The following is a 16,280-nucleotide window of genomic DNA, read 5'->3' on the forward strand; positions in this document are numbered from 1 at the left end:
GTACAGAGAGATGGGACAGCATGCTTGGGTTGCATAGCTAGTGATGGAGAGCTTGAGTTACAACTGGTTTCTTGGTTTCTGGTTGAGAGCATTCTGCCCTGAGACACAGAGGGTTGGATTAGTGTGAAATTAGAGAGTAAGAGGAAATATGTCCTGTCAATATCCCTAATTTAAGGCACATAATATCCATTAATTAATGCATAAGTTCAAATATAGGGAAATGGATACTCCAAAGATCTCCTCTTAAGAAGGCAGTGTGGAGTAAAAGAGCACCAAACTAGGAGTCAGGAGACTAGTGTGCTACACCCAGCCAGGTCACTGGCTTCTTTGTGACCTTAGGTAAGTGGCTTAGCTGCTTTGAACCTGCTTTCCTCAAAACTAGAATCGAGAGAGTTAAGCTATATGATCTTTGAAATTTCTTCTAGCTAAAACAGTACGTGAATCATTGTACCCAGTGAGTTTTCATGGGTGCTCTAACATTCTTGGCATCTATCAGGTCAGACTGTTTTATATTTCTATAATGTAGAGAAAGTAACAGCCTTTTCACTTCTTCTCTGGGAACTTGGCCAGTGAGGAGTAAACATCCTTTCCTGTCTCTCCCTCGATGTACTTGGTCATAAGTGACAGACTTTTTTCTTCATTTTGTTCTTTGAATCTGATCCTGTTCTTATTTTAGTGTTTTTCTTGACTTCACTGTGAGTTTGTTGAAATACAGTAAATTGAAAATGTCAATTTATGTTTTAGTCTACAGATAAAAATTTCATTATTTCGTAATATAAAATTAGTTGTATTTATCAAATACGTATTAACACATTTCTGTACTTGAAATACTTAGCTGGCACATGATATGGTCTAATTAGAGTGGAATGTATAGTCTCATCCCTTGCAGTAGAATTGTATTGACTCAAAATAACCTAGTTAAATAGCAAATATAAGAGTATAAGAAATCATTATAAGCTTTTACATTTGCCGAAATTTAAATAAAGTGCAAGTTACTTTTGGTTTCTTTTAAACAATGTCTTTCCCTTCTTATTAGATAGGCAGCATATATTCATTGCTAAAAAAAAAAAAAGAGAAAATATGGAAAACTTTGAAGAACAAAGTGAAAATCCCTCTTAATTTTTTACCCAGAGATAATTGTTGTTAATATTTTAATCTCTTTCCTTCCAGTCTTTTCCATTCTTATTTTAAATATAATTTGAAATAAAACTGTGTGTACATAGCAGCAATGTATCAGGCTGGACATACTGCTGTGGAATGATAAAGGACATAAATAAGAGAAACGTTTTCTTATTCCCTAGACTGTTTGAAATTCTTTTGTTATAACACTTACTTAGCATCTTGAACTTTTTCTTTCCTATAAGTTGATTTAAAGCCCTGCTATTTGTAAACTTTATAAGGGAGTTTGTGCCTAGTGCAGTGCCTTGCACATATTATTATTAATTCAAAACTTACTGAATTGACGATTCTGTGTAGTAATAATTTCTGCTTATTTTGTTCTAGAATTAGAATTACTGGGTTAAAGGGAATCACTATTTTTAAGTTTCTTGTTACATATTTTCAACTTTTATAAAGATTTACAGCTTACATGTGGATTATTGCCGACAGTATGATTAGAAAAACCTTTGTCAATTTAAGAGGTAAAAATGGTACAGTTTTTTCTGCCATAGCACAATTTTTCTTTAACGTAAATTAACACATACATGATTAGTGAACCAGGGAATGATGTAAATCTACCATGGACACTGGATTAGTTCATCTGTAATTTTCCCCAGAATGTTAATATTTTGAAGCAGATTTTTTTGTTTTGTCTTGTAATTTTAGAGAAAGCCTTAGCAATATAAGAGGCCCTTAAGATAAAGGCTGAAAGTTTTGGGCCTCTGTTGTTACCAAGGAAAAGTCTTCTGGTGATCTAGTTGTCGTTCATTTGTAGATAAAGTGCCTTTTCGCTCTTTTATTTTTGTTGTTATTATTTTCATTTAATCTTATTTGCAACTTGGTGTGACCTTCCAGTCTAAGGATTTATATCATTCTTCAATTCTGGAAAATTCTCATCCATTTATCTCTTTACATAGTTCTTCTCCCGCATTTTTTTTGTTCTCTTATTCTGGAGCTCTTACTAAATGGAACTTAGGTCTTTTCATTTTATCTTCCATGCCTTTTAGTTTCTCATGTCTCTGTGTGATGAATTCAAAGTAATTTCCTCAGTTATCTATCTGCCACTATACTAATTCATTATCTTGGTCTAATCTGCTATTCAATGTATCCACTTAATTTTGTAATTTATTGGTTCCTTTGAAATCTATCTAATTTTTACTCTTTGTTTCTTATTTGTCGAGGTCTCTTTTCCTTATTTTATTTGTTTAGCTGCTTGAAACTTACTTACCTAAAAATCATTTCGATTGTTCTACTATAAATCCTGAGGGTATTGATTTCGCTAATGGTTTCCTTGTGTTTGGGTTTGACCCATCTCATTGAATGACTGCACTAGGGATATGAATGGTATGAAATTTAAAGTACATTAAAAATAGGTTGGTAGGATTAATCAGGAAGGACTTGAAATAAGTATTTTGTCTAGATTTATAGTGAAAGGAATAGGGCATAAGAAAGACCCAGCAAAAGAATGTAAACAGCAAAGTGTTAAATTAATTTGACTAGAATGGAGTGGCTAAGCTTGTGATTTCAGTGGTAAAGGTATGAGAATTATGGGGTTTCTTTTATGTATAGATGATTGGTGGAGGATCATGAATGCTGTTAGGAGCTTAGTTTTATGCTTAGGATTAGTTCTTTTTTTTTTTTTTTTTTTTTCTTTTATCTCCATACTTTCTGAGCATATTAATGAATTTTAAAGGCAGTTTGTGATTAGAGGTTGGGTCTAACTTTGCTCTCTTTGGAAAAGATGAGAAAAGGTATCTACTGATTACTTTTGGGGGAGGCATGAAATTTTATAGAGTAGAAAAGAATTGTGAATGGTGGATAAAAGTGTTAAGCTTGTAAATGTAAATTAATATAATGTAGATGGTGTGGACAGTTACTACTGCCTGCCTGTAATAGAACCTACTGAGACAAAGATTATCATTGAACATTTTCACTGGTTAAACGGCTATTTATTTTCCTGAGGCTAATTTATTTTACCTATGTCAAGAATATTATTTCATTACCTAGTACTGATTCCTGTTATTTATAATTGCTTTTATTAATTTTTTTTAGGATAGAGACATAATTTAATAGATGGAATATCACATTTCAGTTCCAAATTTCCAAGAAAATTATATTTTCCAATAACTTTCATGGTTTTTGCAACCAAATTTTTTTGGAAAGGAGTAATAGAGCTGTAACCTTTCCTGTCTGCTTTCAGAGGGCATTTGTTTATTTTAAATTACTGATTATATTGTGAGTATTTCCTGCTCCTTTCCAAAAGGTATTTGAGGCATGTCACAACAAAAGATAGGAGTAAAAATACGGTTACTAAAAATTCAGGCCAATGAAAAGGAAGAGGAAGCAAACATGCTAACCACATATGGTTCATATCTAATTCTAGCTAATATAGTTGCTATGATTCAATATCAGTTTTGCCTTTGAGCTTCCTGGAGTATGCGTTCTCTTCATCAGAAAGAGGAAAGCATGACTTTCTTAGCAGTGACAGATTTTCCTGAATTCTAAAAGAAGAATATTAAATAATGTAATGGTCAACTCATTAAGAAAACAAAACAGAACTACTCTGCCAGGCATAAGCCCTGCCCTCAAATTGCTCATAGTCTTTGGCGTTGTCAGATAAGAAAAGGGATAATTGTTTAAATAAGATCCACACTATCAGAACACACAGGAAAGGCATTCTGTCTAAATTCTAGAGAGAGCATAGGCAGGGGAAATTCTTTCCAGGGAAGAATTGTAAATTTTGAAACAAAGTAGAAGCTAACTGACCAAAGAAGGGACCAGGAAGAGATAGTTGAGAAAGAGGGAAAGGTGGCGCATCCCGAAGGTGCTGCATGCGTAGTAGCTGAGCCAAGAGAGATTGTCTCTGGCAGTAAATTTCTGTAATTTGATATGATTGGAATTTAGAGAGCAAATTGAAAAGAAATGAGAGTTGAAGTAGACAAGGGCTTTCAAAGGTTTCACATGAAATAGAAGCCATTTTCATATAAAAGGTTGTTTTTTTGTTTTGTTTTTTTTTTTAACAACCTTTGAATGTTAGTGCCACGATTCTCAAACTATGTAACAGGGCCCTCTGGGGTGCCTCAGCAAACTCTCAGGATGCTGCAGTATATTTTAAATTTTTCAGGGTAACACAGTGACACCATTTGTTGGATACCATGTGAATTAACTGGAGTCAGTTAAGTTTCAATATTAGATTTTTCTACGTTCCCTTTCTAGAGTGGAACAAGAAATGAGGGTGGAAGTGTCCAATATGATTTCAAGGTTTGAGAAATTGTGAAGTACCCAACAGGCAGACACATCCCATTAATAAGTAACTGTGGTTATTAAAGAATGAAATAAAAATGTAATTTTTCTTTCAATTTGTATTGTTTCAAACAGGTATTAAGTTATGACATAAATATTTATTAAGTTATTTGGACCTTACTACTTAATAAACAAAATTGTTAGGTATTTCTTTTGGGCTATGGGGCATAAGGAAAAAATTCCTGAGGCACTAAGGTCACCAGGAACCAAGAAATGTAGGGAACCTCCAGTTTAGTACATAATATTAAAGCACAAATTTTTGAAAGCAATTCATGTGATGTTTTCTAAGTCTATTCGGGTAGAAATAAAAATATCTAGAGGAATGCAACTAGCTTAAACTTTTTCATATAAGCATTGTTTGCCTCAGTCCACTTTACCTGAAGCTAGCCTGCAGAGATTGGGATTTTATTTTTTGACAGTAGTCATATGTGCTAGTGTTTTTGATAACCAGCCAAAGATGGATTCATAAACTTTGGAAACTGCATAAATGGGTGATAGGACTTAGATTCCATAATAAATAGTGAAACACCTAGACATTATTTTGGCCCAGTTAGAAGATCATTCTATATCTCCATAGATAAGAATCCAAAATTTAAGGCCAATAGGTGTAGTTCACCTATCCCAGGAATTCTTAATCTAAGATCTGTGGAATCTGGAAATTGTACATACAAACATGAAATTTTCTCTGTTCTACTGTTTTTTGTTAGAATTTCAAAGGGGGTTCTTGGCCCTAAAAAGATTAAAAACAGATTTATAGATCAACTACTTCATTTTTTGCATAGTGTACCTATTGGCTCAGGGTAAATTGGTACCAAAGCCAAGACTAGATCCCATATCTTGCCCCATGTCTCGCCATCTTTTAACTCACTATTTGCAAGATACGTGTTTTTTAGAGGTTAAGAATTAGATGTAAAAAATATTTGCACCAAGAATTTAAATAGAACTTATTTATATGGGTATGATGAATTCCCTCCAAAATTAAAGAAAATATTTTAATTAATTAGGTCTGTGGTTCAAAAGGTACATAAAGGGTGCACAGTGAAATATAAGTCTCTCTCTTTTCTGTGTCCTTCACAAACTCAATTCGTCTTCCCAAAGGCAAACATTATCTAGTTTCTTGTGTTTCAGAAATTAAACGTTTAAAAACCGATAATATTATAGTACTGGAGTTTAAAATAGTGAATGATATACAGATACCTAGAGCATAGCTTTGGGTTGGTTAAATGTAGAATAGATATGTTTACCTGATTTGATTTTCATTTTAAGATCAATAACTAGTACTGTGTATTATCTTAGCTTCTATCAGTAGGACATAAATTTAAACATATTTTCTAGTAATGATGATTTTTGTAGTGAGTCAACCAAATTGTCCATTGGAATAGTTAGCCATGAACTATGTAAACAGAGTTCTGAATATAGTCTTCCCAAGCCTTAATGCATTTAGTTCATTAACTAAAAAGTGGTCATAAGGGTATAACTTTATTTTATTTTTGCCAACATTAGTTTATTTTTAAGAGAATTCTTATAGATGATAAAATGGAGTTTATCTCACCTATGGAAATTAACAATAATTTTCACTTATTAATCGACCACAATGGGCCAAGAATTGTGTTTGGAGCTTCACATACAGTATTTTGAATTATCACAATATCTCTGAAAGGTGACTAATATTATTATTTAGATTTTACAGATGGTTAAACTGAGTATTTGAAAGGTTAAATAATGTGCCCAAGATTCACAGTGTAGGCATTGGGATCTAGCTTGGGTTCATTGTAGTTAGTGCCATGGAATTGATTCCAACTCCTAGAGACTCTGTACAGCAAAGCAGAACCCTGCCTCGTTGTGCCATCCTGTCATCTGGCGCTACATCAGGCAGTTCTCCACTGCTATTTATAGGGTTTTCACAGCATATTTTTTCGAAAGTGGGTGGCCAGGTCCTTCTTCGTAGTCTGTCTTAGTCTGGAAGCTCTGCTGAGACCTGCCCACCGTGGTTGACCCTGCTGGCATTTGAAATACCAGTGGCATAGCTTTCAGCATCACAGCAACATGCAGCTGCCACAGCATGACAGCCGACAGATGGGTGGTGTGGTTCCCTGACCTGTAAGAGTGCCGAATCTTAATCACTAGACCACCAACTTTTTGGTTCATGGGATATCAAAAATCCACTATCTTCATACAACTATAAGATGCTTTCGTGTGTAGATGTATGTTTATTTTAATATAAATTTGTCAGGTAATGTTATTTAGTGAGTGGGCAGAGTTTTTGAGCTTATGGTTTTGTATGGTTACAATAAAGGTAAATAAGTAGTCTGTTACTTATTAAGGGAAGAATTAAGTGTAATGTACTTAATAAAGAATCACTTTACGCATTGTTTTATTCTTATGCTGCGCATTTTACTGAGCAGCTGACTTTCCTAAACTCCCACATTTGTGTGTTTATTTTTTTTTCTGTAGGGAGATTCCCGAAGTCTTCCATTTTCTGAGAATGTGAGTGCTGTTCAAAAATTAGACTTTTCAGATACGATGGTGCAACAGAAATTGGATGATATCAAGGATCGAATCAAGAGAGAAATAAGGAAAGAACTGAAAATCAAAGAAGGAGCTGAAAATCTGAGGAAAGTCACAACAGATAAAAAAAGTTTGGCTTATGTGGACAACATTTTGAAAAAATCAAATAAAAAATTAGAAGAACTGCATCACAAGCTACAGGAACTAAATGCACATATTGTTGTATCAGATCCAGAAGATGTTACAGGTATATACGTATTTTATTTGATGTTTGTATTGTATACAAATAAGAAATGAATCATTTTCAAAAACAGTAAGCTTTTTGACATATCCAGTTTTTAGCTTTTTTGAAAGTAGAGAGACTTTATTTTTTTCTTACAGTTAAGGTCTTGTTTATATTCTATTCAGAAGTGCAGTGAGTTGATGGATATGAAAATTGAAACGTTTACTTAGAGATGAGTAACTGCTGTCTACTCTCTTACCCTCTGTCAGTAAGACATTAGTTAGAGTTATTTTCTAGTATTAATGTTTTGTGTTGAGTCAACCACATGCTCTTACCTGATTCATCCTTTTGATCAGTAGCACGAGTTTGCCAGATGACTTTTTAAAGTTAAAAATGCATTGTGTGACCAAGGGATATTTTTATTCTTTGCAAATGTAATTAATCAAACCTATGACCTTTGTTCTTTGTGCTTTAAGCAACTGAATTAACAACGAAACCACGAGGCATATTGTTTAAAAAAGAAGATGAAATTTAAAAAGCCAAACATTACTTTTTTTCCCCTTAAATATAGAGAATAAAAGGAAAATATAGCCCATAAGTCCAACTTAAGAGCATAATTTTTAAACAATAGAAGTAACAAATATTCATTTTGGAAATTTTTCCATAGTACAGAAAATAAAAATAGAAAAACTACCTCTCTCCACCCTAAACTCTCTCCCTAAAGATAGTGTTACTAACTTTTTGTTGTATTTCCTTCCAGAAAAAGCTTTCTATGTTTGTACCAATATCCATCTGTCCATATATATATTCTTTCTAAAACTTTTTACTTAAAACATTATATGACACATCTGATCTAACAGTTTTGTCTTTGCAGAGATATTCTTTTTAGCAAGGTTAATGTCTATAACCCTCGATTTCTTCATTTGCAAAGAAAAGGAATGATTATGTATAGAGTAATGTATCCAGTACCGTAGAATTTTTAGAAGAACCTGTGTGATTAGCTAATAAGAAATAACAGATATAAGTAAAATTAAATTTGATTAAGAAAATTCATAAAGTTTACTAAGAACCTCAAATTACCAATCTCAAAAGTTGCATAAAATACTTCTGATACTCAGTACGTGATAGAACTTGTTTTAATGCATCACTTTCAATATCTGGGATTTACCTTAGGGATTTCATTTGGAAACTCTATGTGGAGATTTCAACCTTGTAAGAATAATTGAATCTTAAAAGTGAAAGAAATCGTAGAGAAACCAGCCTTCTTATTTTAGAGCTGAAATAATCCCAAAGATGGGAATTAATTTACCCAGAATCACAAAGTTAGCAAAAGAACTCTTTAACTCCTCACCTAGTAGTCTCCTACCCACACATTTAATAATTACATTATAAATGGAAATTTGTATTATGAAAATGCTTTTTTTAGCAATATCATATAAACTTAGAAATAGCCTGTTCTCTTGGAACTCTGCCTAGCTCTACATTTTTTGCCCATTACTTCTTTAGGAGAGGTCTAAAATAAGAAACTGTGCTGCAGCTTTAAACTCTGTTTATTTCGAGAAAACATTTTCCTCCTCACAGAATACTGATAACTACCTTCCAATTGGAATATAGGAGTTTTTGCCACACAAAAAGTAGCCCATGTGGTTGCCTCAGTCCCTTTTTGAAAATTACCTTTTACTGAAGTATATTACATATGATAAAATGCACATATTTTAAGTGTATGATTTGATGAGTTTTAAGAAATGTATATACCCAGGTAACCATCACTACTACCAGTGATTCCGAACATTTCCATCACTTCAGTGGTTCTCTTATATACATACTTCCCAGTCAATCTCCAATTGCCATCCCTGGCTTTAGGCAACCACTGATCTACCTTTTATCACTTTAGATTAAATTTGTCATGCCTAGAGTTTCATATAAAGACATGACCTTTAAGTCCTACCGTCAAATTCCTTTTCTTCCTCAAAAGCCAATTTGGATATCACTGTGGACCCTTCCTTGACTTTCTCTGATTATCTTCTCTGTTCTACTTTGTTCATTCGTCGTTGTATGATCCTTGAGAGCAGGGACATGTTTTCATTCATCTATTTTCAAGGCTTATCATAGAGCCTAGAAAGTAGTAGATGTTTAATTGTGACTATTATATCTCAAAGAAAAGAAAACCACCAAATAAAAATCTTTAGTTCTTGTAATTAATACCAAAGCATAATTTATCATGGTATTTTAAAAATTTAATAACTTAGGGAACGATGCCTTAAATAAAAGTTCTAGGATAAAGAAATCTAGAAACTTTCTTTACTGATCATTTTTAATATTGACTTTTCAGGTAATTGATAGGGCAAATGTTATATGAAATATAACTTTCTACTGTGACTTCTTAATACTTCAGTTTGTTTAGAATAAACTTGACAAGTTGTTTAAAATTTGAATTTATGAAAAAAAATAGTTTTCTGGGGGCTCTCCTGGTGATGTAGTGGTTAAGTTCGCATGCTCTGCTTCAGCAGCCCGGGGTTCACAGGTTCGGATCCTGGGCGCAGACCTATGCACCACTTATCTAGCCATGCTGTGGCAGGCATCCTACATATGAAGTGGAGGAAGATGGGCACGAATATTAGCCCAGGGCCAATCTTCCTCACCCAAAAGAGGAGGATTGGCAACAGATGTTAGCTCAGGGCTAATCTTCCTCACCAAAAAAAAAAAAAAAAAAAGTAGTTTTCTTTGCAGGTGAAGTATTCACACAACTTGGTAATAAATTTTTTTCTTTTTCCCTCATCACTGATTTGAAAGCATTAAAAACATAACGACAACAACACAGAGGAATTAAGGTAGTTCAACATTAATTTTAGGTCAAGTTGCCATAAAATTTTGTATGTTTTACATTGTGTGCTAAGGTAAACAAAATCATTTATTTTGGATTACATCCGACAAGAAGATTCAAGGACATAGTACTTTGCTTTCAGTTCTCTAAAGTATGTGGATTAATAGCAGAAGTGTTTGGCTAATTCCTGTTGTCTGGGGGTATGTAAGCAGAATGAATGATTCAAGGAAAGAGGGACAAAATTTAAGTTTGCATTGTATAAATGATTACTGTGTAAATAGTTCAGAGGCCTGCTCTTAATTCATGTCTGCAGTAATTAACTGTATTAATCTTTAGTTTCTTATTTGTAAAATAAGGATTTTTATCAGATGAACTTCAAGACTTTTAGCTATAAAACTGTATGAAATGTTCCTTATTATAATGTCAAAATCTGATCATTTGGCACTGCTATTTGTAAAATATATGTGTTCATTTTTTCTTAAGAGTAGTAAGAAACGAATTTTTTGATATTTTCTTCATGCTCATGATACTCTTAAGCTTCCTCTTTACCTTCTGTATACTTCAAGAATAACCTTCAAGAATAATACTCTTGTGGGAGTATTATTTTATCCCACATGAAAATTATAAAGATATTATTAGATGCAGCTGAATGTAGTTTATGAAAAAGATTATTGGATCTCTGTAAAGTGGAGTCGTAATCTAAGCCTTAGTTGGCGCCTGAGACTCCAAAAGGAAATATTTGGGAAAGAACCAGTTTCTTAAATCTTGGACTCTTGTGTATCACCCCTAAAGAAGAGGATAAGAATATTTCTCATATTTTATTAAGTATAGCTAATAATCTGTGGTATAGGCCCCTCTATTTTCATCTTATTTCTTTGTCTCCTACCTCTTCCCATTTTCTTCTTCTCAGACCCCACCAAACTTAGATTGATTTTTACCTATTGAGGTAGTGAATATTTTCTTTAATGTCTACAATATCCAGAAGGGAAATATTGAGTTAGTATAGAACTAATAGTATTGGGATTTTTTTGGACTTAACTTTGGAAATTCTTCTAAATTCTGGAGATATATTGAGGAAGTTTTCGTTCTTAATGACTGAAGTGCAGTTTATGAAGTCTTTCTTGAATGAATAGAAGTGAGAATTTAATTTTCTTTTTTGTTGGCCTCTCCACCTAAATGTGGCATAGAAATTATAGTTGAATTTTATATGTATTAAAATGTAAATGTGGAATCTGTGGCTTGGTTTATGTAATTTCTATGTATTTCTTATTTCTGATTGATTTTCTCATTTTGATGTAATCAGATTTTGTATTAAGTTGTGAACTCTTTTTTTTTTTTTTCGTGAGGAAGATTAGCCTTGAGCTAACATCTGCAACCCTCCTCTTTTTGCTGAGGAAGACTGGCCCTGGGCTAACATCTGTGCCCATCTTCCTCTGCTTTATATGGGACGCCGCCACAGCATGGCTTGACAAGCCGTGCATCGGTGTGCACCGGGATCGGAACCGGCGAACCCCGGGCCACTGCAGTGGAGCGCGTGCACTTAACTGCTTGTGCCACCTGGCTGGCCCCAAGTTGTGAACTCGTAAGGAAAGAATTACCATTAAGTAACTGTGATCATTAATTAGCAAGTCACTTTTAAAACCCCTAGATTTGTTTCTTCATCTTTAAAATCATGAGATCAAATTATTCATAGATCCCTAACACTTGAATTCTTTGATGGTATACTTCTTTTAAACAGTTAATACACAGTGAAATTGATTCTTTTCTGGTATACCATTCCATGAATTTTAGTATACGTATAGGTTCATCTCACCACCGTCACAGTCAGGAAAAGGAACAATGCTATCCCTTTGTAATCACACCCTCTCCCCACTCCATGACCCCTGGAAACCACTGGTCTGTTCTCTGTTACTACAGTTTGTTTTTCAAGAATATCATATAAGTGGAATCATAATGTATACAACCTTTTGAGACTGACTTCTTTCACTCAGCATAATGCTTTTGGAGATTCATCCAGGTTGTATTTATCAATAGTTTTTTTTTTTTTTATTGCTGAGTAATAGTCCATTGTATAGATGTACCACAGTTTGTTTATCCATTCATCAAGAACATTAGGGATTTTTTTCCAGTTTTTGGCGGTTATCAGTAAAGTTGGTATAACTACCCATGAGCAGGCTTTTGTGTGAACATGTTTTCCGTTCACTTTGGTAAATACTTAGGAGTGTGGTTGCTAAGTCATATGTTAAGAGTATGTTTATCGTTGTAAGAAACTGCCAAAATGTTTTCTGGAGTGGCTGTATCGTTTTGCCTTCTCACCAGCAATATATGCAAGTTCCAGCGCTCGGTATTGTTAATATATTTTTTAACCAGTCTAACAGATGTATAGTGGTTGATGATATACATTGTTGTAATCAGTGGGAAGAAAGAAGAAAAATAAAGTAGCCCCATCTTAAGGAGAGCTTAAGAAAGAATTGTGAATGCCCTAGGTACAGAGTTATATACAGAATGAAGAAGTCTTCTCTACCAGGAGATGCAATGTGCAGTTTTTAAACGTTAAGATGTAATATAACAGGTACAGGCAGTTCTGAAATTTTTAATGCCTAGGTTGCTTATTTCACCTTAAAAAATGTTACAGCCCACAATCTTATCCGTGCTATTTTTGTAAAATATTAAGAAAGTTAAATCTAGAGGTGTACTTCTCATAAAATATTTCAGCAAACTTACTTCAGTTGGTGACATCTGACAGAGGTCATCCTGAGTATGCAAAATAACTGATTAAGCATCCATTAATAATAAGTGAGCATTCATTATAATCTGAGCAGGTTCCAAATAGCTATATAAGGTGAGCATATCTGTTTAAACAAGAAAGTTGGATTTAGGAGGGAAATATAAAGAGTTAATATAACTGTAACACATGGCAAAATTCTGGAGCAGTTGATTTTTAAAATATCAATTTATAAGTAACAAGTGAAAACTAAAATGTTGACCAAGTGAACAGTAACAGTAATGGAAGTTTGTGAAGGCGGTAGATGAATAGTAAGCTAGTGCTTCAGCATACTAGTACTTTCATTAATTTAGGTTTGGCTAGGTTTACTTCAACTGTGTTTTCTCTCTCTCTCTTTTTTTTTTGGGGGGAAGAAGATTGGCACTGAGCTAACATCTGTGCCCATCTTCCTCCATTTTGTATGTGGGACGCCACCACAGCATGGCTTGATGAGCAGTGCGTTGGTCTGCGCCCGGGATTCAAACCTGCGAATCCCGGGCTGCCAAAGCGGACAGTGCTAACTTAACCACTACGCCACTGGGCTGGCCCCTCTCTTTATTTTTTTTTTTTTTAATACAATAAATAGCCTCGTTCTGTAAACAGACATCCTGGCTGTACAAGTACCACTTTATGAATACTGAACGTTGGGAGTCAACTGGGTATAAAATAAAGACCAAAGGTTATATGATCTGAGATCTCATCCCAGCTGGACCATTACATAGTTATGTGGTTGTACCGCTTGCAACCCTTCCAGGCCTTGATTTTCTCATTTGTAAAACAAAGAAGATAGACTATATATGCCCTTTCTAGTGTGTTTTGTCTACAAAGTGTTTTAATAACTTGAGGAAAGGTCAAGTATGAGGCATCTAAGCTCTTCTTAATTCTGAACATGGAACCCCTGTTTGGATCTAAGTGAAGTCTGAGAAAGCTTGCCTGGGGCTGGGAAGTAAAGACTCAAGGTCAACTACATTACTAACCTTCAAGAGAATCAAGGAACCAGTTTAAGGCAGGGCCTTAAGTAGTCAGGAGCCTTCTAAGGGTCTGGATTGCCTCTGTGTTCTAGAACGCTCATTCGTCTTGGAAGCCAGCTACTCAGTTGTGGTTTTAGAGAACATATCTGTTGCTCTACCCACACGTTGTTGGGGAAACTACTAACGAATTCAGTTTTTACTCATCATTCAGGCCTTGGAAAATCTCATCCCTAGGGAGATTTTAACCACGTCCTATTTTCTAGTGACTTCCAAAGTGGTGTCTCAAGCCAAGATGGATTTTCTGGGCTTCATCTGATAATTTGTAGCCCTATAACCTTATGGATATTACCTGAATGTCCTATTGGCTTTGCCTCTCATCATGTTTAAAATTGAACTCTTCTTTCCTGGAACGCTACCTCTAAATCTTTCGCTTTGTTTTCTGTCCTGTTAATGGCATGACTCAAGTAATCCTTAACTAGAACCTGACTTTTACTATAGATGCCTTACTTTCTTTTTACTTTCAGTCTCCCATGTAAGTCTGTAAGTCAAGTCACCAAGCCCTATAGATTCTACCTCTGACATAGGTCTCAAATCTATCTCTTCTCCATCCTTACTGCCAAAGCCTACAAGTCCAGTGTTTTTCTAACCCAACCTAAACACTGCTACCGATATTTTTTACCTAGTATTCAGATTTGATCCTGTTATTTTCTTGCTTTAAACCTGTTGGTGGCTTTTCGTTCCCTACAGACTATGGTACAAATTTGTAGCAGGACAGAGATGCTCTTCACATAATCTGGCCTCTGCCTAGTACTTCAACTCCTGTTCCTCTCGAATCTAAGTTTCCCCTTTTTCTGCCTACCGTTTATGTTTGCACTGTCTTTTTACCTCTGTATACTTTGTATGTGTGTGTGTGCACATGCACGTGCGTGTAAATTGGCAAAATCTAGGTGGTGAGTATATGGGTGCCAACTATAAAATTCTTTCAACTTTGCAGTATATTTGAAAATGTTTATATATATACATATATACTCCTGTGTGAATAGACACACATACCCATATATACAGATACATACAGGTTGTAAATGTATATGTATATGAATACCTGACTCTAAGCTCTTTGAGAAGAGGAATTTTGTCACTCTTTTGTTCCCAGTCCTTTGCACAATACCGTGATATATATGATGTAATCAGTTCTCTATATTAAAATCCCTCTGTTTAAAATATCTAGTGTAGTTTCTGTTTGTCAATTAGGCTCTGAATGGTGTACCTTTTTTCCATACCATACAACAAACTTAGAATACTTTAAATCCAATCTACTTAACTCCACTTGATTTATATGCCATTGTCTGTATTCTAGTTCCATCACTTTATCTTCAATTCCACAAATCAGATCTAATTATTATTGTTTTACATAGTCATTGTTGGTTTATGATTATCCACGTGTTTATCATTTTCTTCATTCACCATTTCTTCATGCTTCTCAGACCTTCCTTCTAGAATCATTTTGTTTCTTTTTCTTCCTGAAAGTATATACACAGTCTCCCCTTTTCTTCCTGAAAGTATATACAGTAGGATCCATGGTTTTGCTTTCCACGGTTTCAGTTACCCATGGTCAACTGTGGTCCAAAAATATTAAATGGAAAATTCCAGAAATAAACAATTCATGAGTTTTAAATTGTGTACCATTCTGAGTAGTGAAAATGAAATCTCATGCCGTCTTGTTCCATCCCACCTGAGACGTGAATCATTCCTTTGTCCAGCGTATCTGTGCTGTGTATGCTACCCCCTGTTAGTCACTTAGTAGCTGTTTTAGTTATCAGATCAGCTGTTGTGGTATCACAGTGCTTTATTCAAGTAACCCTTATTTTACTAAATAATGGTCCTAAAGCCAACTTTATTATTAGTTGTTAATCTCTTACTGTGCCTTATTTGTAAATTAAACTTTATCACATGTATGTGTGTATAGAAAGAAACATAGTATATATGTAGGGTTCAGTACTATCCACTGTTTCAAGCATCCACTGGGGGTCTTGGGACGTATTCCCCACAGATAATGGGGCACTAGTGTACTTTAGAAAGATTTTTCTCTCGATATACAAGTTTAGCTTGAAATTTACTTTGTCTCAATACTTGGAAACTATTATTTCACAGTCTTCCGGATTCCACTGTTATTGAGGAGGCAGCTATCAGTATAATGGTTGAAGACATGTAGATAATCTGCCTTTTCTCCCTAGCTTCTTTTAAGATACTCTTTATCTGCAAGGTTATGCTCCTTGAGTATAATAGTACAGATTTCCTTTCATTTGATCTTCTTGGGATTTGTTAGGTCTCCTGAATCTGAGATTTGTGTATTTCATCGATTATAGGAAATTCTTAGCCCTTCTCTCTTTGAATATTGCACCCCCTGTAGTTCCTCTACTCTTTCATTTTGGAATTCCAATTAGATGCATGATAATTTCTTCAAATCTGTCTCCATTTCTCTAATACTCTCTTTACGTGCATCCAGTTTGCTCTTGATGACATATATTG

General features: G+C 34.5%; 1 protein-coding gene across 1 annotated transcript in view; it reads left to right on the forward strand.

Moving 5' to 3' along the window:
* Positions 1-16,280, forward strand: part of PKN2 (protein kinase N2) — a 131,137-nt gene that overhangs the window by 37,591 nt on the left and 77,266 nt on the right. The window contains exon 2 of the mRNA XM_058538443.1: positions 6,916-7,216. Coding sequence (XP_058394426.1) covers positions 6,916-7,216 — 301 coding nt within the window. The remainder of the gene's footprint in view (positions 1-6,915; positions 7,217-16,280) is intronic.

The sequence above is a fragment of the Diceros bicornis genome, chromosome 4 (genome assembly GCF_020826845.1).
Source record: "Diceros bicornis minor isolate mBicDic1 chromosome 4, mDicBic1.mat.cur, whole genome shotgun sequence".
Lineage (NCBI taxonomy): Eukaryota > Metazoa > Chordata > Mammalia > Perissodactyla > Rhinocerotidae > Diceros > Diceros bicornis.